General features: G+C 43.1%; 1 protein-coding gene across 2 annotated transcripts in view; it reads left to right on the top strand.

Moving 5' to 3' along the window:
• Positions 1-24,126, top strand: part of LOC140197423 (uncharacterized) — a 38,193-nt gene extending 14,067 nt beyond the window's left edge. The window contains exons 4-6 of one of the 2 annotated variants that reach the window (XM_072257384.1): positions 6,410-6,547; positions 11,200-11,231; positions 22,592-24,126. In XM_072257384.1, the coding sequence (XP_072113485.1) occupies positions 6,410-6,547; positions 11,200-11,231; positions 22,592-22,843 (422 nt within the window). In that variant the 3' untranslated portion in view covers positions 22,844-24,126. Of the gene's footprint in view, positions 1-6,406; positions 6,548-11,199; positions 11,232-22,591 lie in introns of both variants that reach the window. The other variant, XM_072257383.1, reaches the window with a different exon arrangement.
• Positions 24,127-25,177: the final 1,051 nt, after the last annotated feature.

The following is a 25,177-nucleotide window of genomic DNA, read 5'->3' as shown; positions in this document are numbered from 1 at the left end:
TTCTCCGCACCTGTTTTCAATGGACGCCCCTCTATCCTCAGGCTGCGCTCTCTTGTCCTAGACTCTCCCACCATGTGAAATATTCTTTACACATCTACTCTGTCTAAGCATATCAACAATCGAATGGTTTAAATGCCCTCATTCATCTAAATTCCAGGGAGTACGGACCCAGATCTATCAAACGTTCCTCTTATAACCCTTCCATTCCCGGAAACATCATTGTGAACTTTCTCTGAACCCAGTCCAATGCGAACACACATAGGAAGACCAGAACTGTTCACAGCACTCAAGGTGAGGCCTCATAAATGCCTTATAAAGTCTCAGCATTACATCCCTGCTCTTGTATTCTAGACCTCTTGAAATGAATGCTAACATTGCATTTGCCTTCCTCACCACCGACCGTAACAGCAAGTTAACATTCAGGGTGTTGTGCACAAGGACTCTCAAGTCTTTTTGCATGTTATATTTTTCGATTTTTCCCCCATTTAGAAAATAGTCTGCACATTTGTTATTTTCTTCCGAAGTGCAACACAATGCAATTTCCAACATTGTATTTCATTTCACATTTTCTTGCCCATTCTCCTAATCTGTCTAAGACCCTCTGCAGCCTACCTGTTTCCTCAACACTACCTGTCCCTGTACCAATATTCGAATCGTCCGCAAACCTGGCAACAAAGCCACCAATTTCATCATTCAACTCATTGATATACAGTACAACATAAAATAGAACGGTCCCAGAACTGACGTCTGCGGAACACCACTAATTACTGGCAGCCCATCAGAAAGGATCCTTTTATCCCCACTCGCTGTCTCCTACCAATCGGCCAACTCTCTAACCATGCCAGTAACGTTCCTGTAATACCAGGGGCTCTTAACTTTGCAAACAGCCACATGTGTGGTACCTTGGCAAATGCCTCCTGAGCTCAAATATACAATATCCATGGCGTCCCCTTTATTTATCCTAATTGTAATCTGCTCAAAGACTTCAAACAGGTTCGTCAGGCATGAATTTCCTTTAAGGAAACCATGCTGACTTTGTCCTATGTTGTGCAGTATCACCAGGTACTCCACAACCTCGTCCTTAACAATTGACTTTAACACTTTCCCAACCACTGAGGTCAGCTTAACTGATCTATAATTTCCTTTCTGCCGACCTCCTCTTTTCCTAAAGACTGGAGTGACATTTGCAACTTTCCAGTTGTCCGGAATCATGTCAGAGTCCAATGATTCTTGAAAAATCATACTAATGCCTCCACAATCTCTACCGCTACCTCTTTCGGAAGACTTGGGCGCAGTTCATCAGGTCCGGGTGACTTAAGTACCCTTGGATCTTTCAGCTTTTTGAGCACCTTCTCCCTTTTCATAGTAACTGCACTCACCACTCTTTATTAGAATCCTTCAACATCTGGCACACTGCTAGTGTCCTCCACAATAAATACTGATGCAAAATACACATTTATTTCACATGCCATCGCCTTGTCCCCCCATTATTATTTCCCCAGGCTCATTTTCTAGCGGTAAAAATCCATTCTCATCTCTCTTTTATTTTATACATTCTTCAAAGAGCATTCACTATCCACTTTGATATTGTTTGCTACCTTGCTTTCATATTTCATCTTTTCCCTCCTAATCTTTCTTGTAGTTGTTTTCCGTAGGTTTTTAAAAGAGTCACAATCCTCTGCTTTACCATTAATTTTTGCTTTGTTGTGTGCCCTCTCGTTTGCTTTTACGATAGCTTTGACTTCGTTTGTCAGCCATAGTTGTACTATTTTGCCTTTTGAGTATTTTTTTTCCGAGTACATCTATCCCGCACCTTCCTCATTTTTCCCAGAAGCTCATACAATTGTTGTTCTGCTGAAGTTCCTATCAGCAGCTCCTTACAATTTACTTTGCTCAGCTCCTCTCTCATACCACTGTAAATTCCTTCACTCCACCGAAATACTGCAACCTCAAACTTCGCTTTCTCCTTATCAAAGTTCAAGTTCAACTCAATCATATTGTGATCACTATCTCCAAAGGGTTATTTTATCTTCAGCTCCCTAGTCAATTCCGCATTATTGCATACCACCCAATCCGATATATCTTATCCGGTAGCAGGCTCAGTGACAAACTGCTCTAAAAAGCCATCTCGTAGGCATCCAACAAACTCACTGTCTTGAAGTCCATTAACAACCTGATTTTCCCAATTGACCTGCTTGTTGAAATCTCCCATGACTATCATAACATTTCCTTTTTGATACACCTTTTCAACAGCCGGTTGTAATCTGTTGGCCACATCACAGCTACAGTCGGAGGCTGGTATATATATCTACTATCAGAGACCTTTTACCCTGGGTCTCTCCAACCTAAAAGGATTCAACATCTTCGATCCTATGTCACATCTTTCTATTTCTTTACCACCAGAGTGACGCCACCACTTCTACCTACCGTCCTATCTCTCCAATAGGACGCCTAACCTTGGGCAATCGGTTTCCAACTACAACCATCCTTCAGCCATAATTCAGTGATGACCACAACATCATACCTGCCAATCTGTAATATTGCAACAAGATCATCCACCTCATTTCCTATACTCCGTGCATTGAGATATAACACTTTGAGTACTGAAGTTGCTACCATTTTTTAACTCTGCATCCCTAAAACAATGATAATCACCCTGCTGTCTACAATTTTGTCCTATCACCTGCTGCCTTCTTGACAGTCTGACTGTGAACTATTTTTGCTTTTTTACCATCCGTACTATACTGAGTCCTTAACTCCGGTTCCTACCCCCTGCGAAATTAGTTTATACCCTCCCCAACAGCTCTAACAAACCTTGTCGCGATAATATTGGTCCCTTTCTGGTTCAGGAGCAACCCGTCACTTTTTAACAGGCTATACCACCCCACTCCCCCCAAAAGAGATCCCAATGCCCAGCCTCCTGCGCCAGCTTCTCAGCCACGCATTAGTCTGCCAAATCTTCCTGTTTCTACCCAGCGTGGCACAGGCAACAATCCAGAAACTACTACCTCTAATTCTTTCAGAATTTTGAGCACACTCGCCCTTGTAATAGTAACTGCACTCGCTTCTCTTCCTTCACCCTCTTCAACATCTGACACGCTGCTAGTGTCTTCCACAGTGAGGACTGGTGTATTTAGTTCATCTGCTTTCTCCATGTCCCCCGTTATTATTTTTCCTAGCTCATTTTCTAGGGCTACAATCCACGCTCACCTCTGTTTTACTTTTTAAATTCCTGAAAGAGCTTTGACCACCCACTTTGATATTGTTTGGAAGCTTACTTTCATTCATCGTTTCCCTCTTAATGATTCTTTTACTTGTGTTCTCAGTAGGTTTTTAAAAGCTTCCTAATCCTCGATCTTCCCAGTAATTTTTGTTTTGTTCTGTGCCCTCTCCTTTGCTTTTACATTAGCTTTGTCAGCCACGGTTGTACTATTTAGCTATTTGAGTACGTTTTTGGGAATATATCTATCCTGCACTTCCCTTTTTTCCCCAGAAACTGAAGCCATTGCTGCTCTGCTGTCATCCCTGCAAGCATTGCCTTGCAATTTACTTCGGCCAAATCGCTTCTCATACCACTGTAATATCCTTCACTCCGCTGAAATACTGCTACGTCGGACTTTACTTTCTCCCGATCAAATTTGAAATTGAACTCAATCATATTGTCATCACTGCCTCCTAAGGATTCTTTTACCTTAACCTCCTTAATCACCTCAGGCTCATTACATAATACCAATCCAGTACAGCTGATTCCCCTAATCGCCTCAACAACAAACTGCACTGAATAGCCATATCGTAGGAACTTTCAAATAAGAGAAAATCTGCAGATGCTGGAATTCCGAGGAAAGCACACAAAATGCTGGATAAACTCAGCAGGGCAGGCAGCATCTGGGACAATAAACCAGTCGATCTTTCGGGCCAAAAATAAAAAGCTGAGGAGTAGATTTAGAAGTTGGGGAGAGGAGAGAGAAACGGAAGGTGGTGGGTGAAACCTGAAGGGGGAAGGATGAAGTAAAGAGCTGGGAAGCAAATTAGTGAAAGAGACAGAAGGCCATGGAAGAAAGAAAAAGGGGGAGGAGGGAGCACCAGAGGGGCCGATGGGCGGACTAGCAGATAAGGTGGGAGAGGGAAAAGGAAATAGGAAATTGTGAAGCAGAGGGGGTGTGAGCATATTCAACAAACTCACGCACTTGAGATTTATACCAACTTGATTTCCGAATCGACCTGCCTGATGACATCTTCCATGGCTATCATAAAATTGCCCTTTTGACACGTCTTTTCTATTTCCCGTTGCAATCTGTTGTCCACTTCCAGCAGGGAATCCTCTATATAACTGTCATCCGGGTCCTTTTACCCTTGCAGTTTCTTTCCACAATCCACAAGGATTTAATATCTTCCCATCCTATGCCACATCTTTCGACTGATTTGATGCCATGCCCGAACGCCCGCGAAGGTCTTGTTTTTAAACAATCTGTCCCCAGGAAACTGGCGGAACCGGTGACATACAACCAGAAATAAATCAAAGAATAAGACGGGTGAAAATGCTGGAATTAGTCAGAGTTTTGATACAGCATTAGAACAACTACGGTACAGAAAGAGACATCCTAGACGGTGGGTAAAAGAAACCTGCACAACCCAATCCCCAATCAGTACCAGATCGGCAAACCCTCAGTTCACAGCGCTTAACATGCACACCTCGACCAGTTTTAAATTTCGCAATGTGTGCTACCTCCAGTACTTACTCAGGCAATGAGGTCCGGGCCCCTACTACGTTATTTGTGAAATAGGTTTTCCCTCAGATATTAAAGGTACGCTCTATCTGAACTATCTACACCCTTGATAATGATCAATATTCCTCTCAACACTGAACTTTTAAAACTTTTTTTTAACATTCTTACATTCATAACATTTAAACATTTGAAAAACTTCTGTGTAGGTGTGTAGTGGGGAGTATATTGGCTGGCTGTATCACAGTCTGATATGGAAACACCAATGCCCTTCAAAGCCCTTCAAAATCCTACAATAATTTTTGCATACAGCCCAGTCCATCACAGATAAAGCCCTCCCCACTATTAAGCACATCTACACGAAACTTTGTCGCAGAAAACCAGCATCCACCATCAAGGACCCCCGCTAGCCAGGTTATGCTCTCTTCTCCCTGCTGCCATCGGGAATGACGTACGTGAGCCTCAGGACTCACAACACCATGTTTTGCAACCCCTCATCCTTCCGGCTCTTGAACCAAAGTGGATAACTTCACTCAGCTTTACTTGCCCCATCATTGAAAACTTCTCACAACCTATGTACTCACTTCTAGGGACTCTTTATCTTATGTTCTCGATATTTATTGCTAGTTTATTATTATTTTAATTGTTGTTGTTATTATTATTATTATTATTATTTCTTCCTTTCTTTTTGCATTTGCACAATTTGTTGTCTTTTTCACACTGGTTGAAAGCCAATTTCGTGGGGTCTTCTGCTAATTCTATTATAGTTATTATTCATCATCTATTTATCAAATATGCCCACAAGAAAGTGAATCACATGGTTATATACGGCTACACTTTCAATTACTCTACAACACGTTCTCTATATTATTGATTTACTTATTTATTATTATCAGTCTTTTTTGTATTTGTACGGTTTGTCTTCTGTTGCACTTTGGTTGTTTGACAGTCTTTATGTGTTGCTATTCATTTATTACATTGTATGACTTTGTTCTACTGCAAATGCCAGCAAGAAAATGAAACTCTGCGTAAAATATGGTGACATGTACATACTTCGATAATAAGTTTACATTGAACTTTGATATTACAGCCTCCATTCCTCAGCCTTTTCCTTCTGGAGAAAACAATCCTCGTTCGTCCCATCTTCCATCACTAAGAAAGTACTGCTGTCCGATTAACAATGTGGCAGAAGTTCTTCACCAGTTAATGGTGATAACCGTTGATTACAAAGTTCTTAATGAACCATCCGTTCAGTTTGTCTCACCACAGAACGCTGCCCGTTCTACCTTGAAGTTTCAGCATGTACTAGTTTTATTTTTCCATTTCAGACAAAGACTATATATGAATGCTTTCTTACCTCGCCCTACCTCCACCTCCGTGTTTGCTTTTAGAAATGAATCCCACATGCAAGATACTCTTGTGGTTTTATCTGTTCAACATTTTCAATCTATAATTTGTGGAAGAGGTTTACACCCACCCAAATTATAACGAAAGCTATCAGGCAGAAAAATATAGACATAGTCAAATGTTACCTCCAGTCTACTTATTCATCATTTTGGAGCAACGCAGAATAGTCAGCGTTGCCATTTAGGATTTTCAACTAAACCTTGGGTCAAAACTATCAATCAATGTAAGAACGGTAAACGAGAAGGGAAGTTAACCGATATAATTCTATTCATCAGCAGTGGTTGGTCATGACAAGGGATTGTTTCCGAACGAAAGGAAAATCGTCTTGTATGTGTCTCCACTCCTGGTTTCTGTGCTCCTCGCCCTGGCGCTGATCATCATCATCATTTACAGGAAACGTTGTGCCCGATCGACAGGTAATTACAGATTTACTCCTAGTCCGCATAACAGAAAGGAAAGCTGGCCACTTGGGCCCTCAGGTAATCACGATCCTTCGATATGATTACAGTTGATCTATACTTGACCATTTAGAATAATCAATCCAGACCTTCCTACTTGGTTTCAGATCCTCACTGCCTCTTTAAAAAAATTCAGAACTCTTTCAAAACTTTATCTGCCATTACATTAAAATGCTTTCAGCGAGTTAGGCTCCAGAGCTCCCTGGAGTAATGAATTCCGGAGACTCACGTCGAATGAATAATATTATGGATGTCAAGAATGAGGTTATGGAATACTTGGTGACACAAGACAAGGTAGGGCAGAGTTAGCATTATTTCCTTAAGGGAACATCTGACCTGACGAACCTATTGGAATTTTTTGGGATTACCCGTAGGATAGATAAAGAGGATTCAGTGGATGTTGTATATTTGGACTCAGAATGCCTTTGCCAAGGTGCCACACATGGGGCTGCTTACCAAGTTAAGAGCCTACTGTATTACGGAAAAGTTACTAGCGTGGATAAACTATTGGCTGATTGGAAGGAGGCAGCGTGTGGGAATAAAACGATCATTTTCTGGCTGGCTGCCAGTGAATTACTGGTGTTCTGCAGGGGTCGGTATCAGGGCTGCTTCTTTTTAAGTTGTATATCAATGATTTAGATGACGGAATAGATGGCTTTGTTGCCAAGTTTGCAAAGGACACGAAGATTGGTGGAGGGGCAGATAGCTTTGAGGAAACAGGTAGGCTGCAGAAGGAATTCAACAGATTAGGGGAATGAGCAAAAGACTCTCAACTGGAATGCAATGTTGGAAAATGCATGGGCATGCACTTTGATAGTAGAAATAAATGTGCAGACTATTTTCTACACGGGTAAAAATCCAAAAATCTGAGATGTAAACGGACTTGAGGTTAACTTGCAGGTTGTGTTGGTGATGAGAAAGGCAAATCCAATGTTAGCATTCATTTCAAGAGGTCTAGAATACATGAGCAGGGATGTGATGCTGAGGCTTTATAAGGCACTGGTGAGGCTTCACCTTCAGTATCATGAGCAGATTTTGGCTCCTCATATAAGAAATAAGAGCTGGCATTGGAGAGGGTTCAGAAGAGGTGTTTTAAAGGATGATTCCGGGAATGAAAGGTACGCTTGTTAGCTCTAGGGCTGCAGACCATAAGACCATAAGGACATAGGAACATAAGAAATAGGAGCAGGAGTAGGTCATCCGGCCCATCGAGCCTGCCCCGCATTCAATAAGAGTCTGTCCATAAACTCAGCTCCATCTACCTGCCTTTTCCCCATAACCCTTGATTCTCATATTATGTAAAAATCTATCTAACTGTATCTTAAATATATTTAGTGAAGAAGCCTCAACTGCTTCCCAGTGCAGAGAATTCCACAGATTCACCACACTCTGGGTGTTGCATGGGGGCGTTGGAAGTGGACCCAAGAGCTGGACACAGGCACGGAAGTAGCATTAACAGAAGTGTGTTTATTAGTAGTTGCCAGGAAAGCCGGAGAGCGAGGATTAGACGCTTACATGAACGTAAACTTTGGACAACAGACCAGAGCAACCTGAACTTGGACTTGGCCATGGAGTCTGGATTCGGACGCAGAACCCGGACTTGGACTCGGAAGCAGATACAGAAACCTGGACTTGGACTTGGACTCGGACACGGAGCCTGGATTTAGACTTGGACTCGGACTTGGACACCACTTGGACTCGGACTTGGATACCACTTGGACTCGGATATGGACACCACTTGGACTCGGACATGGAGAGACAGGATTCCCAACTCGAAGTAGCGGCAAACGGCCGAACCTACTCAGCTAGAAACGAGACGACTAAACCAAACAACAACAGATAGTTCGAATCTTGACACAGAGTAGCTCATGAAGCGGCAAACGGCCGGCAATCACTCCACTGGACACGAGGAGCAGAATTCCCAACTCGGAGCGGTGGCAAACGGCCGGACACGGTCAGCTGGAAACGAGACAACTAAACCAAACCTCGGCAGAAAACCAGCATCTTCACTCGAAGCGGGGGCAACTGGCCAGAAACACTCAGCAGGACACGAAAACGACAGAAGTCTCAAAGCAGCCTAGGCACAAAGGCAGAATGCACGACTCCTGGTGGCCCAGAACGTGCATTACCGCACTCGCTCAGCTGACGGTCCAGACTTCTCGACAGCCGGAACCTGCATTGCCGGACTGTCTTCCGGTAATGGTCCAGCAATGACTAGACGTAAGCCGGAGTTTTTATGCTGACCCGTTCGAATGCGGGTCAAGTGCCCTAATCAAGGAGCCCAGTGGAACACGGGGAAAAGGAAATTAACTGAAATGAGGAGTCAATGGTCCAGACCATAACACTGGGAAAAACAGTTTCTCCTCATCTCCGTCCTAAATCTTCTCCCCTGAATCTTGAGGCAATGTCCCCTAGTTCTAGTCTCACCTACCAGTGGATACAACTTTCCTACTTATATCTTATGTATCCCTTTCAAAATTTTGTATGTTTCTATAAGATCCTCTCTCATTGTTCAGAATTCCAGAGAGTATAGTCCCAGGCAACTCAATCTCTCCTCATAGATATAAGACCATGACATAGGAGCAGAATAGGCCATTCAGCCCATCGACTCTGTCTCGCCATTACATCATGGCTGATTCCGGATCCCACTCAACCCTGTACACCTGCCTTCTCGCCATATCCTTTGGTGCCTTGACCTTAAATATATGCACGGACTTGGCCTCCATCGCAGTCTGGGGCAGAGCATTCCACAGATACACTCTGGCTGAGAAAAACCCTCCTTACCTCTGTTCTAAAGGGTCGTCCATCACTTTTGAGGCTGTGCCTTCCAGTTCTGGATATTCCCACCATAACATACATCCTCACCATATCACAGATTTCAATGATAACCCTCGCATTCTTGTAAATTACAGTGAGTGCAGGCATAAAGCTGCCAAACGTTCCTCATATGTTAACCCTTTCATTCCCGCAACCATTTTCGAGAACCTCCTTTGACTCTCTCCAATGATATGACATACTTTCTGAGATACGGTTCCCAAAACCGTTGACAATACTCTAAGTTCAGCTTGACTATTGCCTTATAAAGGCTCAGTATTATCTCCTTGCAATAATCCTCTATTCCCCTTGAAATAAATTCCAACATTGCATTTGCCTTCTTTACTACAGACTCAACTTGTAATTTAACGTTCTGGGAGTCCTGCACGACGACTCCTAAGTCCCTCTGCAGTCTGTGTTCCCTCTGTACTCGCTGAAATTTAGAAGGATTGGTGGAGGAGGTATCTCATTGAAACCTTTCGAATGTTGAAAGGCCTAGACAGGATAGATGAGGGAAATATGTATCCCATGGTGGGGGGAGTCGAGGACAAGAGAGCACATAGAGGGGTGTCCATTTAAATCAGTGATGCGGATAAATTTATTTAACCAGAGGGTGGTGAATTTGTGGAAGCTATTAACACAGGCAACTGTAGAGGCCAGGTCGTAGAGTGTATTTAAAGCAGAGCTTAATTGATTCTTGATTAGTCATGGCATCAAAAGTTACAGGGAGACGTCGGGGTGTGGGGCTGAGGAACGGGGAAAATGATCAGCCATGATTGAATGGCGGAGCAGATCTACAGTACGTCTTTCTACTCTTTGTTTTCGATCCGATAACAAGTCTATTCCAGTATATTACACTAAGTTCCGTTTTTCTAATCAGCTTCCTGTATGGGATTTCATGGGAACCCTTTTAAAAATCTAAAGCCATCACATTAATTGGCTCCACAGGTTTTAGCAGATTAGTTAAACGAGATCTTCTTTACATCAACCTGTGCTGTCTGTTTTATTTTTTCCTATGCGCTCCATTGGTGTATTCTGTGTTTTACCTGATGCCGACGGGTCAGTCATGTCCTTACTCTGTCTATCCTTAAAAACAGAGTAGATCACAGTTGCTGTCCTCCAGTACACAGAAATGAAGGGAGTCTACCGTACCCTGACAGATATAACTCTGTATTCAGTAAGCGGATTAATATTAATATCATCGAGCACCAGATGTACAGTTGTCATTGCTAAATGTCCGTCAGTTTGGTCAATAACAGAAGAACGCCCGTATTTTATGCAAAAGTTTATTCAAGAAAATGAAATGTATTACACGACTTCTGTATATTGCACGAATCTGAAGTTGAAAAAACACGGATTTTGTTTTATAAAATATTAGCACACTTTTCGCCTACTTGTTTGCCCCTAAAAAAAAGACTATAGATTTTGAGAAGGTTCTTAAAGGGAAGGAGGAGGAGTATTAGTTCTGATCGTCGAGGAAGAGAAAGAAATACAGGAGGTAGAAAATGTGTAAACCCCCCCCCCCCCACTAATTATCTTAATGTCAAATTTAATTAATCGTAGGATATCCAATTATCGAATTCGAGAGTCGGTTTCAATGTTTTATTAGTTAATGCAGATACTTTGCGCAAAGCATCATATTGACACTGGAAAAAAGTTTAATTTTATAAAAGTTCAGGTATGTTAACGAATAAGCATATTTTGCTCTCATAGTTACGGAACTAGGATTTAATTTTTTTCTCATTTTATTTGTGGATTCGATAAAAAAAATACTATTTGTTTGAAATGTTTTATAGATAAAGAATCCACAGCCCAAGTTGTGCCTAAGGTAAGTATCTAGTTAAAATTAAAGTTTTTGATCACGTTTTTACTCTGTGATTACTTGCCATTGTATGTGAGAATTATTGAGCTATAAAAAGAAATAGTTGATGTTTTAGACTGATCCAAGGTCCTTGGCTCCAGACACATCAAATTAAGACACTGTACCTGTTAGCTTGGTGTTTGATAAAAAGCAATACATTTACTGTTCTAGATCATGATGGGTTGTGTCCGAACCCACTATACAAAGTTGTTCTTCAGAGGCCCAACAAGCAGGTTATATGAAGCAGCTCATGATACAATCTCAGCAACTCTTTTTAGCCCGTTATGCCAAACTTGTGTAAGAGAGAGCAGTAATACAGTGACAGAAAAAGGCTATTGTTTGTTGGCTTGTGGTCGTCATGACAGATTGAAATGTTTCGAAGCTGGCGGCGAATCCTCTAAGTAATTTTGTTAACACACATATATCATCTAACCGATTTTTCCCAGGATACCACCCATGGCAAAAGAGATAAATTAAAACAATCCTGCCCACTTATAACAGCTAAATAGAAAGCGTCACTGTGGGAGGGTTGAGTTACACCTTTATTACGTTACAAAAGGAGACCGTTCGGCCTACGGGATAGATTTCAACACCCAACAGAGCAAACATATCAAAAGAGCATCTCCTACACTCCCCATTTGCCTACCGCTCCGCAACCGGTAAAATTCCCCTTCTACTCAGAGTCACTAATCAACAGGTTCTTGCTATGTGGGAGGAAAACCGAAGACACATTTGGTTATTTATTTCATACAGCACGGTAACACGTCCTTCCGGCAAAACAAGAACGCGCTGCCCAATTACACCCAAGTGACCAACTAAACCATAATCCAAGGAATATGGGAGGAAACTGGTACACCCTGAAGAATCCCACTCGGTGACTGGGAGAACGTAAAGCCTCTTACAGAGAGCGGCGTGAATCAAACCTGCGTCGCGGCGCTTTGATAGCGTTATGCTAACCGCTATGCTGCCGTACCGCCCGTGGATTATCGGAGCGACATCCAAGCTCCACACAGGCAGCTCCTAAATTCAGAATTGAACCACTTTTCACGAAGCTGTGAGCTAGCGGCATGATTGCTGCCATACCCTTGTTAATTGAAATTGGAAACGAAATGAGTCATAGAACATAGAACAATATAGAAGAGGATGAGGGTTATGCTGAACCAAATAAATTAGTAGTCAAATGGCTAACTAAACTAATCTGTTCTGCCTACATAATGTCTATCCATATGCTAATGTAATTCTCACGCTCATATGTCTATCTAAATGTTTCCAATGCTTCTACGTCTGCCATCGTAGCATGCAGCGTATTCCAAGCATCCGGCAATCTTTGTAAAAAAAAACTTGCCCTCCAGATCTCTCTTGACATTAACCCCTCTCACGGTAAAAGCAGACATTCTGGTCTTAGATATTTCAACGTTTGGAAAAAAAATTTGTCCACTCAATCTATGCGTCCCATAATCTTAAAAACCTCTATCATATTTCTCCTCAGGCTTCGCTGCTTCACAAAAATCACCCCAAATTTAGACCATAAGACTGTAAGACATAGGAGCATAATTAGGCTATTTGGCCCATCAATTCTACTCCTCCATTCAGTCATTTCTACTGTTTTATTTCCCCTTCTCAACCCCATTTCCCGGACTTCTCCCCGTAACCTTTGATGCAGTGTCCGATCAAGAACCGATCAACCTCTGCCTTAAATACCCCCAATGATCTGTCTTCCACAGCAGCCGTGGTAACAAATTCCACAAATTCAGCACCCTGTGGCTAAAGACATTTCTCCCTATCTGTGTTATAAAGGGGCGCCCCTCTATCCCCAGGTCGTGCCCTGTTGTCCAAGAGTCCCCCACCATGGGCATCATCTTTTCCACATCTATTCGATCAAGGCCTTTCAACATTCGAAGGGTTTCAATGAGACACCACGCCTCCGCAACATACTTCTAAATTCCAGCCAGCAGAGACCCAGATCTATCAGACAATTCCTCGTTTGATAACCATTTCGTTCCCCTAATTATCCTTGTGAACTGCCTCTGGTACTCTCCAATGCCAGCACATCTTTTCATAGATAAGGAGCTCAAAACTGTTCACAATATTGTAGGCGCGACCTCAGCAGTGCCTTGTAAAACCACAGCTTCACACTCTTTTATTCAATGCCTCTTGAAATGAATGCTCACATTCCAGTTGCCTTCCTGAGCATCGACTCAACCTGCAAGTTAACCTTTAAGGTGTTCTGCACAAGGACACGCAAGTCCCTTTGTATCTCATTTTTTTGGATTTTCCCACCGTTTAGAAAATAGTCTGCACATTTATTTCTACTACCAAAGTGCATGGCTATGCATTTTCAAACAATGTATTGCATTTGCCACTTTCTTGCCCATTCTTCTAATCTGTCTAAGTTTTTCTGCAGCCTACAGGTTTCCTTAACACTACCTGCCCTTGAACCAATTTTTGCATCATCTGCAAACCTGGCTACAAAGCCCTCTATTCCATCATCTGAATCATTGACATACAACACAAAAAGAAGCGGTCCCAACGCCAACCCCTGTTGAACACTGCTAATCGCTGCCAGCTATCCTGACAAAGATCCTTTTATTTCCACTCGCTGCCTCAATCAGCCAATGCTATAAGCATGTAAGTAATTTTCCTTCAATATCATAGGCTCCTAACTTAGTAAGCAGCTTCGTGTGTGGCACCTTGTCAAAGGCCTTCTGAAAGTCCAAATATACAACATCTACTGCATCCCCTTTAACTATCTTATTTGTAAGCGCCTCAAAGAATTCCAGCAGGTTCGTGAGGCAGGATTTTCCGTTAAGGAAACCATGCTTTCTTTGTACTTTCTTGCCCTGTGTCACAAATTACTCCATAATGCCATCCTAAAAAATTGACTCCAACATTTTCCAAACCACTGAGGTCAGGCTTACTGGTCTATATTTTTCTTTCTGCTGCCTTTCTCATTTCCTAAAGAGCGGAATGACATTTGCAATTTTCCAGCCCACTGGCACCATGCAGGAGTCCAATGATTTTTTTGAAGATCTTTGCTAATGCTGCCGCGATCTCTAACGCTAACTCTTTTAGAACCTTAGGGTGCCGTTCATCTGGTCCATGTGACTTATGTATCTTTAGACCTATCAGCTTTTTGAGCACCTTCTCCCTTGTAATAACAACTGCACTCACTTCTCTTCCTTCACACATTACATCCTCTTGTTATAGCTCAAGATTTCTCATCCAGTCAGCATCCTGGTGAACCTCTGAAAAGGCTCGACAACCTTCCGAAAATTGGACGAGCAGAACTGTATGCAATACTCCAGATGCGGCCTAACTGGAGTTTTAAACTCAACTGGGTTTTTAGCTCAATTCCAAGACAACTAAAGGGAAGCATGCCATATTGCTTCTTAACCACCCTCTCTGCCGCTTTCAGGGAGCTATGAACATGGACCACCAAGATGCCTCTACTTTTCAATCCCTCTGCTTTATATTTGCCTTACCACGTGCAACACTTCACAACTGGCTGGGTTAAAATACAGCTGCCATTATCTCCGCCCATATCTGCAACTAATGTAGATCCCGTTGTGTTCTTTGACAGTCTACTACTGTACCACACAACTACCAATCTCCCTGCCTTCTTCAAATTTACTTAGCCATACATCTACGGCATACTTTTATCCAGGTCAGTTATATACACCATAAACAACAGAGATCCCAGTACACAACCCTGCAGAACACCATGAATAACAGAGCTCAAGCTAGCATAAGTCCATTCACCCACTACTCTTTGTCTTCCATGTGCAAGCCAGTTCTGAATCCAAGCAGATAATTCACCATCTTAAACTTCCGGATGAGCCTCCCACCAAGAAGCTTGTCAAGCCCCTTGATAGTATCCATGTAAACAACATTCACAGATCTACCTCCATCAGTCACCCTTGTCACTTTGTCAAAAAAAAATAAGTTTGTAAGACACTTCTTGCCCCTCACAAAGAAATGCTAGCTCTCCCTAATTAAACAATAGTTTGCCAGATACTCATAAATGTCATCCCTAAAAGTTCTCTCAAAGGATTCAAAGCTTTCAGTTACAGTTGATGTCAGAGAAATGCATACAATATACATCCTGAAATGCCTTTTCTTCGCTAACATCTACGAACACAGTGGAGTGCCCCAAAGAATGAACAACATTTAAGTGTTAGAACACTAACGATCGCCCCCCCCCAGCTCCCCTCCCTCCCGCGAGTAAGCGGCAGGAAGCACGATCCCACCTTCCTCCACCGGCAAAACAAAAGCATCTGCACCCAGCAGCGAACATGAGCAAAGCAACAGCAAAGACATCGATTTGCAGTTACCCCAAAGACTACATTGTTCACTGAGCATTCGACATGCTGCAGGCTCTCTCTCAGGGAGAAAGATGTGCCTAAGTTTCACAGCGAGCTAGAAGACATAACAAACAACTCGCTGGTTTACGACATTGAAAGTCCGTTATGTCGCTTTTTTCGAGCTTTGTGCCCAAAGATCCCGAGACTCTGGGCATACAGCCGTAGATCTTCCGGCTCCCCCGGCGATACACGCGTCTCCTGCCGTAACACCGACGCCGTGTCTCCAGAGCCCCGATATTCTAGGCCTCCAAAGTCGAACTGAACTTTTAGGCCGAGACCTTGGCGTGCCGAACAACGGCCAGTTCTGAAACCCCGACAGTAAAGAAGCGTATTCAGCGTGTAACTCCAGGTCAGGGGTCTTCAGAAGGTCCCTGAACGGGGTAAATAGGGATATTAAAGATAGAATTTCTATCTCATGTAACTACCTACTACGGACACGAGACGCCCCCGGCGATTGTTCACAGGATTAACCCTGGTTCCGTAATAATATAATGGAAGAATATTAGCTACCCGCCCCACTCCACCCAATCCTGCGGGACCTCGCCTTTAGCTAGAGAGGACAGGAAGATATTGATAAAATCCTTTAGCTTGCTTCCCTCAAGACACTGGGGTACGTCCTATCAGGCCATGGAGACCTATCCGCCTAAATGCTCTTTAAGTGTCCCGACACTACTTTTCCCCTTACGTACATGGATGGGAGAGGTCTGGAGGATTATGGACTGGGTGCAGGATAATGGGACTAGCGGAATAATGTTTCGGCACTGACTATAAGGGCCGAATGGCCTGTTTTCTGTGCTGTAGTGTTCTATGGTTCTACAGTTCTCTGGTCAAAATGTCCTGGCATATCAATATGCTCGGCACTGATCTCCCTCTCTTCCACATCCTTCTCCTTTGTAAATACTGATGTAAAGTATTCATTAAGGGCTTCAACCACATCCTCCGCATTCAAGAAAATGTACCAACACCGTCTTTATCCTTGAGCAGTCCTACATTCTCCATAGTTATCCTCTTGCTCTTGAAGTATGCATAGAATGCTTTAGGATTCTTTTTGATCCTACCTCCTAAGAACCTTTCATTATCCCGCCTGGCTTTCCCTAATTCCCTTCCTGAATTATCTTCCGGCTTCTTTACAATCCACAAGCTTTCTGTTTGATTCTAGCTTCCTCAGCTTTACATACTTTTTTTTCTTTTTTACTAAGTTCATCACATCTCTCAACAACCAAGGTTCTCTTACCTTGCCATAATTGTCCTTCCTCCTGACTGAAGCATAACTGTCCTGTATTATAGACAATAGACAATAGACATTAGGTGCAGGAGTAGGCCATTCGGCCCTTCGAGACAGCACCGCCATTCACTGTGATCATGGCTGATCATCAACATCAGTATCCAGTTCCTGCCTTATCTCCATATCCCTTCACTCCGCTCTCTATAAGAGCTCTATATAACTCTTTCTTGAAAGCATCCAGAGAATTTGCCTCCACTGCATTCTGAGGCAGAGCATTCCACAGATCCACAACTCTCTGGGTGAAGAGGTTTTTCCTCAACTCCGTTCTAAATGGCCTACCCCTTATTCTGGACTCTGGTTCTGGACTCACCCATCAGCGGAAACATGCTTCCTGCCTCCAGCGTGTCCAATCCCTTAATAATCTTATACGTTACAATCAGATCCCCTCTCATCCTTCTAAATTCCAATGGATACAAGCCCAGTCGCTCCAATCTTTCAACATATGACAGTCCCGCCATCCCGGGAATTAACCTTGTGAACCTATGCTGCACTCCCTCAATAGCAAGAGTGTCTTTTCTCAAATTTGGAGACGAAAACTGCACACAATACTCCAGGTGTGGTCTCACCAGGGCACTGTAAAGTTGCAGAAGGACCTCTTTGTTCCTATACTCAATTCCCTTCGTTATGAAGGCCAGCATGCCATTAGTTTTCTTCACTGTCTGCTGTACCTGCATGCTTACTTTCAGTGACTGATGTACAAAAACACCTAGATCTCGTTGTACTTCCCCTTTTCCGAACTTGACTCCATTTAGTTAATAATCTGCCTTCCTGCTCTTACCACCAAAGTGGTTAACCTCATATTTATCCACATTAAATTGCATCTGCCATGCATCCGCCCACTCACCCAGCCTGTCCAAGTCACCCTGCATTCTCATAACATCCTCCTCACATTTCACACTGCCACCCAGCTTTGTGTCATCTGCAAATTTGTTAATGTTACTTTTAATCCCTTCATCTAAATCATTAATGTATATTGTAAACAGCTGCGGTCCCAGCACTGAACCCTGCGGTACCCCACTGGTCACCGCCTGCCATTCCGAAAGCGACCTTCTGTGAAGTTGGTCTTTTCTGTGAAGTTGGTCTTTTAATAGCCTCCACATGTCAGATGTGTACTTGCGCAAAAACAGTTGTTCCCTATTAATCCTCCCTAGTTCTTGCATAATGCTCTCTCAATTTCCCTGTTTCAATTTAATACTCTCCCGTGAGGTCCATAGTGGTATCAAAACTTAAGGAGTTGTGGTCACTGCTCGCTAACTTTGCACCCACTGTCGGTCATGTGATGGAAACCGGTATGCTAGAGACAAGGATGAGCTAGAAGGTTTACAAGTAGATGATGGATGTACACATGAATGGAAGGAAGGACAAACCAATGATTGGGTACAAATGCAGACAGAGCAAAGAGTTAAATTGTATCACAGGCAAAATGTAAAAGGGCGAAGAATACAGGAATTAAGGTGCGCACAGCATTCAGAATAAGGTGGACGAACTTGAGGCGTAATTAAAGGTTGGTCGATATATGGCGGTGTGGGCATCACTGAGTTGTGACTAAAAGAAAGCAAGAATGGGGTGCTTAACATCATCGAGTGTTTATATCGAAAGAACAGGCAGAAACGCATAGGCGGTGGTGTGGTTCTGTTGGTCAGAGATGGAAGTACAACTTTAGAAAGTGGTGACATAGGGTCAAAGAATGTGAATTTTTTAAGAAACTGCAAGGGTTAAAAACTTTATGGGAATCATATATAGGCCTCCAAATAATAGGCTGAGGTTGCAAAGGGAACTAGAAAGGACGTGGAATAAGGGTGATGACACAATTGTAACGGGAGAGTTCAATATGCAGGGACTTTGGGGAAATCAGGTTGGTGTCTGACATAAAGAGAGAGAATTCGTTGAATGCCTTTTAGTGCAGCTTGTGCAGTCTACAGGGAGAAAGATTATCTTACATTGGGTGTTGTTTAATAACCTAGACCTTATTGGGGAGCTTAATGTAAGGGGACCCTTCGAAGCAGTGATCATAATATGATTGAGTTCATTCTGAAATTTGAGATTGTCACATGTATCAGTATCACAATGGAATAAAGGGAATTACAGAGGCATGAGAGAGGAGCTTGCCTATGTGGATTGGAGGAGGATACTGGCGGGGATGACGGTAGATCAGAGATGGATGAGGTTTCTGGGAATAGCTCACAAGGCGCAGGATAGTTATCTCCCACAGAAGAAGCAGTTCTCAAATGGCAGGGGTAAGCAACTGTGGCTGACAATGCAAGTTAAGGACTGCATAAAAGCCAAGGAAAGGACATATAAGGTAGCAAAAGTGAGTGGGAAGTTGGATTAGGAAGCTTTTAAAATCCATCAAAAGGCAACTAAAAAGCTATAATTGGGGAAAATGGAATGAGGGCAAACTAGCCAAAACTATAAAACAGAATACCAAAAGTTTTTCAGTTATATAAATAGTAAAAGGGAGGAGAGAGTTGATATTGGACGCCTGCAAAATGATGCTGGTGGGGTATTAATGGGGGACAAGGAATCGCAGACGAACTTACTGGGTACGTTATAGCTGTATTCTCTGAAATACACGTGCAGTGTGCCAGACATCCGTAAGTGTCAGGGAGCAGGAGTGAGTGTCATTGCTATTACAAAGGAAAAGGTGCCAGGCACACTCAAAGATCTTCAGGTGGGTAAGTCACTTGGACCAGATGGACTACATCGCAGATTACTGAGAGAGCTTGCTAAAGAGATAGTGGACGGATTGGGCGTGATCATTCAAGAATCACTTGATTCTGAAATTGTGCCGGAGGACAGGACGATTGCAAATTTCACTCCACTCTTTATAAAGTAAGGAAGGCATAAGAAAGGAAATGATGGGCCAGTTAGTCTAACTTCAGTGCTTAGGAAAGGGTTGGAGTCTATTATTGAGGATGAGGTTTCAAGGTACTTGGAGACTAATGATAAAATAAGTCAAAGTCCGCATGGTTTCCGTCAAAGGAAACCTTGTCTGACAAATCTGTTTGAGCTCTTCTAGGAAGCAACAAGCAGGGTGGACAAAGGAGACAGTGAATGTCATTTATTTGGATTTTCAGAAGGCGTTTGGTAAGGCGCATCACATGAAGCTGCTTAACAAGATAAAACCCTATAGCGTTACAGGAAAGATACTGGCATGGATAACGGAATGGCTGACATGCAGGAGGCAGCGAGTGGGAATAAACGGGGCCTTTTCTGGTTGGCAGCCGGTGACTAGTGGTGTTCCTCAGGGGTCACTGCTTTTCACATTAGCTGGAGGGGTAGGTAGTGCTGACAAAGCAATGCGATCGCAGCAAGACTTGGAAAAATTGAAAGAATGGGCAAAAACCTGGCAGATAGAATACAGTGTTGGGAAATGCATGATGATGTTCTTTGGTAAAAGGAACGATAGTGCGGACTATTATATAAATGGGAGAAAGTTCAAACATCAGAGGTGCAGAGGGACTTAGGAGTCTTCATTGAAGACTCCCAGAAGGTTAATTTACAGGTTGAATCTGTGGTAAAAAAAAAAAAAGGCAAATACAATGTTGGCATTTATATCAAGGAGAATATCATATAAAGCAAGGAGATAATGCTGAGCTTTTATAAGACACTAGTCAAGCCACACTTGGAGTATTCTCAACAGCCTTGGGCCCCATATCTTAGAAAGGATGTGCTGTCATTGGAAAGAGTACAGAAGAGGTCCACGAGGATGATTCTGATAAGGACGGTGTTAACATATGAGGCGAGGTTGGCACCTTCGGGCCTGTACTTTCTGGAATTTAGAAAAATGCTTGGAGATCTCATTGAAACGTATCGAATGTTGAAAGGGCTAGAGAGGGAGGATGTGGAAAGGATGTTTCCTGTGGTGGGGGTATCAAGAACTAGAGTGCAGAGCCTCAAAATTGAGGGCGACCCTTTAGGACAGGGTTAAGAAAGAACTTTTTTGTAGCCAGCGAGTAGACTGCGGTAGAGACTAGGTCCGTGCGTATATTGATCATTTCCTGTTCGGTTAGGGCATCAACGGATTTTGCGAGAAGGCGGGAGTATGGGGTTGAGTGGGAACCGGGATCAGCCATAATAGAATGGAGGAGCAGACTCTCTGTGCTGAATGCCCTAATTCGGCTCCTATATCTTATAGTCTTATGGCCTTACTTAACACTCAGTCGTCCCCTCTGTATTGTCCATGATCAATAGTGTAACTGCCCCTCTTCCACCTTTATTTCTATCTTCCCTGAAAATTTAAAACTATTCCTGTCCCTCTCTCAACCGTCTCTGTAAAGCTTCCATGTTTCCATGTATTGATCCACACTCTAAGTTAATCACCCTTTTCCATAATACTCCTTGCACTAAAATAACAAACACTTCAAACTATCTGACCCATTGTATTTGTTATTTTGTTCCTACTTGTTTTTACTGACTCTGACATTTACTTCTCAGTCTATCCTTTCACTTTCTGCTCTGGTGCTCTGATTCCCACCGCCCTGTCAAACAAGTTCAAACCCTCCCGAGTAGCACCAGAGCTTTCCAGCCATGATAGTGTTTCCCTTCCAGTTAAAGTGAACGGTTCCCTCTTATAGGAGATGCCACTTCTCTAGAAAAATCTCCAATTATCCAAGAGCCTGAAATTCTGCCCCCTTCAGCAGTTTCTCAGCCACTCAGTCATCTGTACTAGAATTCTATTTCTGAACTTTCTATGACGTGGCCCTGGGAGTGGTCCAGAAATAGCTACAGTACAGGTCTTGCTATTCAGCCTCTTTCCTAAGTCACGATATTCACTGGGCAGGAATTCTTCACCATTTTTGCCTAAGTCTTCGGTGCCAATGTGCATCATGACCTCTCGCTACATACTCTCCCCAATATTAAGGAGCCACCGCACATTTCTGACGTCTCATTCGCGGCCACCGGATCTCCTGCCCCTCCCCCTCACTATCGATTTCCCTAACACTATCGCTCTGCCTGACTTTACCATTGCCTGCTGTGTCTAAGAACTGGCCACGGTGCCACTGACCTGGCTTCTGCTGCTGTGCCCTGTTAGGTCATCCCCCAAGGATATATAAAGGAAAATATTTGCTGCAGTGGGGAAGGGACACAGCGGAATCCTGAGCAGTCTGCGGTCATAGACATAATATTTGGGTAGACGTCGAAGGAAAAACGTTGGGGTGAGTGGTGTGTCTTAACAGTTGGGAAAGGGGCAGCGAGGTGGAAAACATTATTGACATTTCCTACTCTCAGGGATGTGGTAGTGAGGAATTCTGATTGGCAATGTCGGCAGCGGAACAGAAAACTATTCACTCAGGTCAAAAGTTCAGGGTAAACATTGCAAATTAAGTAGTCATTTAATCTGCAGGCGAAATAGGACACCGTAGGTTCTTTATTTATAATATGGCAAACATTTCCTCAACCGAGGCCCATTCTGTTGAAAGCAGTGGACAGCGTAACGTAAGGCACTTGAAACAATGAAAGTGCTATCTCTCCGTGGTTAGCTTTGCAGTGGCGCGTTATTAACGTTGGGATGGTGAACTATAAAACAAAAGATAGAGAGAGTTACGCCTAAAATTGATGCCGCGCTTTACAGCACGCGCCTTTTAGAAAACGCACTCGATAAGAGACATTTGGTATTGAACCACTTCAAAATTTTTGTATATTTAAAATCTTGTAATAACTGGTCTGTTCCATTCCAGAAAGAGAACTCTGTAGTCTATGCTGAAATGAATATGAGGAAAGCGCCACGGACTGGACCATTGGACTACGTTGCATGCCAGTCAGGCCGGACTGGACGGAGTTCACAAGCGGGAAAAAGGGAAGATCCGATTCTGTACGCCGAGGTGAGGGCTGCATCGCCTAGAAAGGATTGGGCGTCAACGAAGCCCACGAAGTCTCCCAGAAGAGAGGAGCAGATCGTGTATGCGGCCGTGAATGTGCAGCGTATGTGAGGCAGCCTTCTTTACTTTGACAGCAATAGGTCCTGCAGGCCCAGCGAGCCAGCGGAGTCCAATTATACCCACTTCACCAATTAACCTATTAAACCGCAGGAATGTGGGAGGAAACCGGAGCAACCGGAGGAAACCCATATCGCCACAGGGAGGTCGTACAAACTCCTTACTGATTACTGCGGGAATCACATCCGTGTCGCAGGTGCTGCAATGGCATTAAGCTAACCGCTACGCTATCATGCCTCCCATAAGTTTCTTGAACTGGCGGCAGGGATATGAACATTGGGGAAGGTTTCCTGTAGTTGGGCGAATTCACTGAGCCCTAAGCTCCTATTACCGTATTGTATCTCTAAGTAAAATTTAACAAGTAAAATTTATCGTATTTGCCATTGTAAACGGCATATCTGATATCCACGACCCCTGGTTCCATACTTTCCAGCTCTCAGTTACATTGCTGTATAAAACTACTTTTAAGCTGTTAGCATTTTATCTCCAGTCTCATATCATAGTCATGAGTTACAACAATGTCCGAGATAATTCAAGTCGCAATTATGATTCTCAATCCGGGAAACAAGATTATATTCAAGGTTGTAGGTGCCCGTATTTATTCTTTCAGGTTTGCCTGGTCATCTGGCGGTTTTGTAAGGCTATTGCAGGTAGCGTTGTCAAGGGTGCTGTTTCCTAATGTTGGAGTTATGAATCAGCTAGAATTTTATAGGTTTCACTTATATTTCCCTGGTGTCGTTTTTCAAGTTCAAATTCAAATCTATCGTTATCCAATTTTGCACATGTATACTTCTACGCAAAGCAGCGTTCCTCTGGGACCAGGGTGAAAAACACAGTACATATATCACATACAGCGCATAAATGGTATTAGCACAACAATATTAAGAGTTTAAAAGTATTCTGTAGATGCACAAGTTGCGTCGGAGCACTGCACTCCTGCTTTACAATTCCAAACCCACTTTCGGAGATTGTACCAGCATGAGATTTAATAAACAACTTTTCTTTCTTTCTGGCCGAGACCCTTCGTCCTGACGAAGGGTCTCGGTCTGAAACGTCGACTGTACCTCTTCCTAGAGATGCTGCCTGGTCTGCTGCGTTCACCAGCAACTTTTATGTGTGTTGCTTGAATTTCCAGCATCTGCAGTATTCCTGTTGTTTTCTTTCTTTCTTCTTTTTTTTTTTGGCGTGTGCGCGAGTCTGTGCATGTGCGTCTGCATGTGCGTGCCTGCGTCCGTGATGATGTCTTTTTCATGGTAATAAACAAATTTTCAACCTCATTGTGTGAAACACATTGATGCAGATAGAGCAGTAGATATAGTGTATACAGATTTCAGCTAGGCATTTGATAAGGTATAAACCATATAACAATTACAGCACAGAAACAGGCCATCTCGGCCCTTCTAGCCCGTGTCGAACTCTTATTCTCACCTAGTCCCACCGACCTGCACTCAGCCCATAAACCTCCATTCCTTTCCTGTCCATATAGCTGTCCAGTTTAACTTTAAACGACAACATCGAACCTGCCTCAACCACTTCTGCTGGAAGCTCGTTCCACAGAGCCACCACTCTCTGAGTAAAGAAGTTCACCCTCATGTTACCCCTAAACTTTAGCCCTTTAATTCTCAACTCATGTCCCCTTGTTTGAATCTCCCCCACTCTCAATGGAAAAAGCCTATCCACGTCAACTCTACCTACCCCCCTCATAATTTTAAATACCTCTATCAAGACCCCCCCCCCAACCTTCTACATTCCAAAGAATAAAGACCCAACTTGTTCAACCTTTCTCTGTAACTTAGGAGATGAAACCCAGGTAGCATTCTAGTAAACCTGTACTCTCTTTATTTTGTTGACATCTTTCCTATAATTTGGTGACCAAAACCGTACACAATACTCCAAATTTGGCCTCACCAATGCCTTGTACAATTTCAACATTACATCTCAACTCCTCTACTCAATGCTTTGATTTATAAAGGCCAGCATACCAAAAGCTTTCTTCACCACCCTATCCACACGAGATTGCACCTTCAGGGAACTATACACCATTATTCCTAGATCCCTCTGTTCTACTGCATTCTTCAATGCCCTACCATTTACCATGTATGTCGTAATTTGATTAGTCCTGCCAAAGTGCAGCACCTCACGTTTATCAGCTTTAAACTCCATCCGTCATCCTTCAGCCCACTCTTCTAACTGGCCTAAATCTCTCTGCAAACTGTGAAAACTTACGCCATTATCCAAAACTCCACTTATCATAGTATCATCTACATACTTACTCATCCAATTTACCACCCCATCATCCAGACCCATTAATGAATATGACAAATAACA

The sequence above is a fragment of the Mobula birostris genome, chromosome 5, assembly GCF_030028105.1.
Source record: "Mobula birostris isolate sMobBir1 chromosome 5, sMobBir1.hap1, whole genome shotgun sequence".
NCBI classification, from domain to species: domain Eukaryota; kingdom Metazoa; phylum Chordata; class Chondrichthyes; order Myliobatiformes; family Myliobatidae; genus Mobula; species Mobula birostris.
Note: the sequence above shows the minus strand (reverse complement) of the source record. Positions and strands in the feature narration are given on the sequence as shown.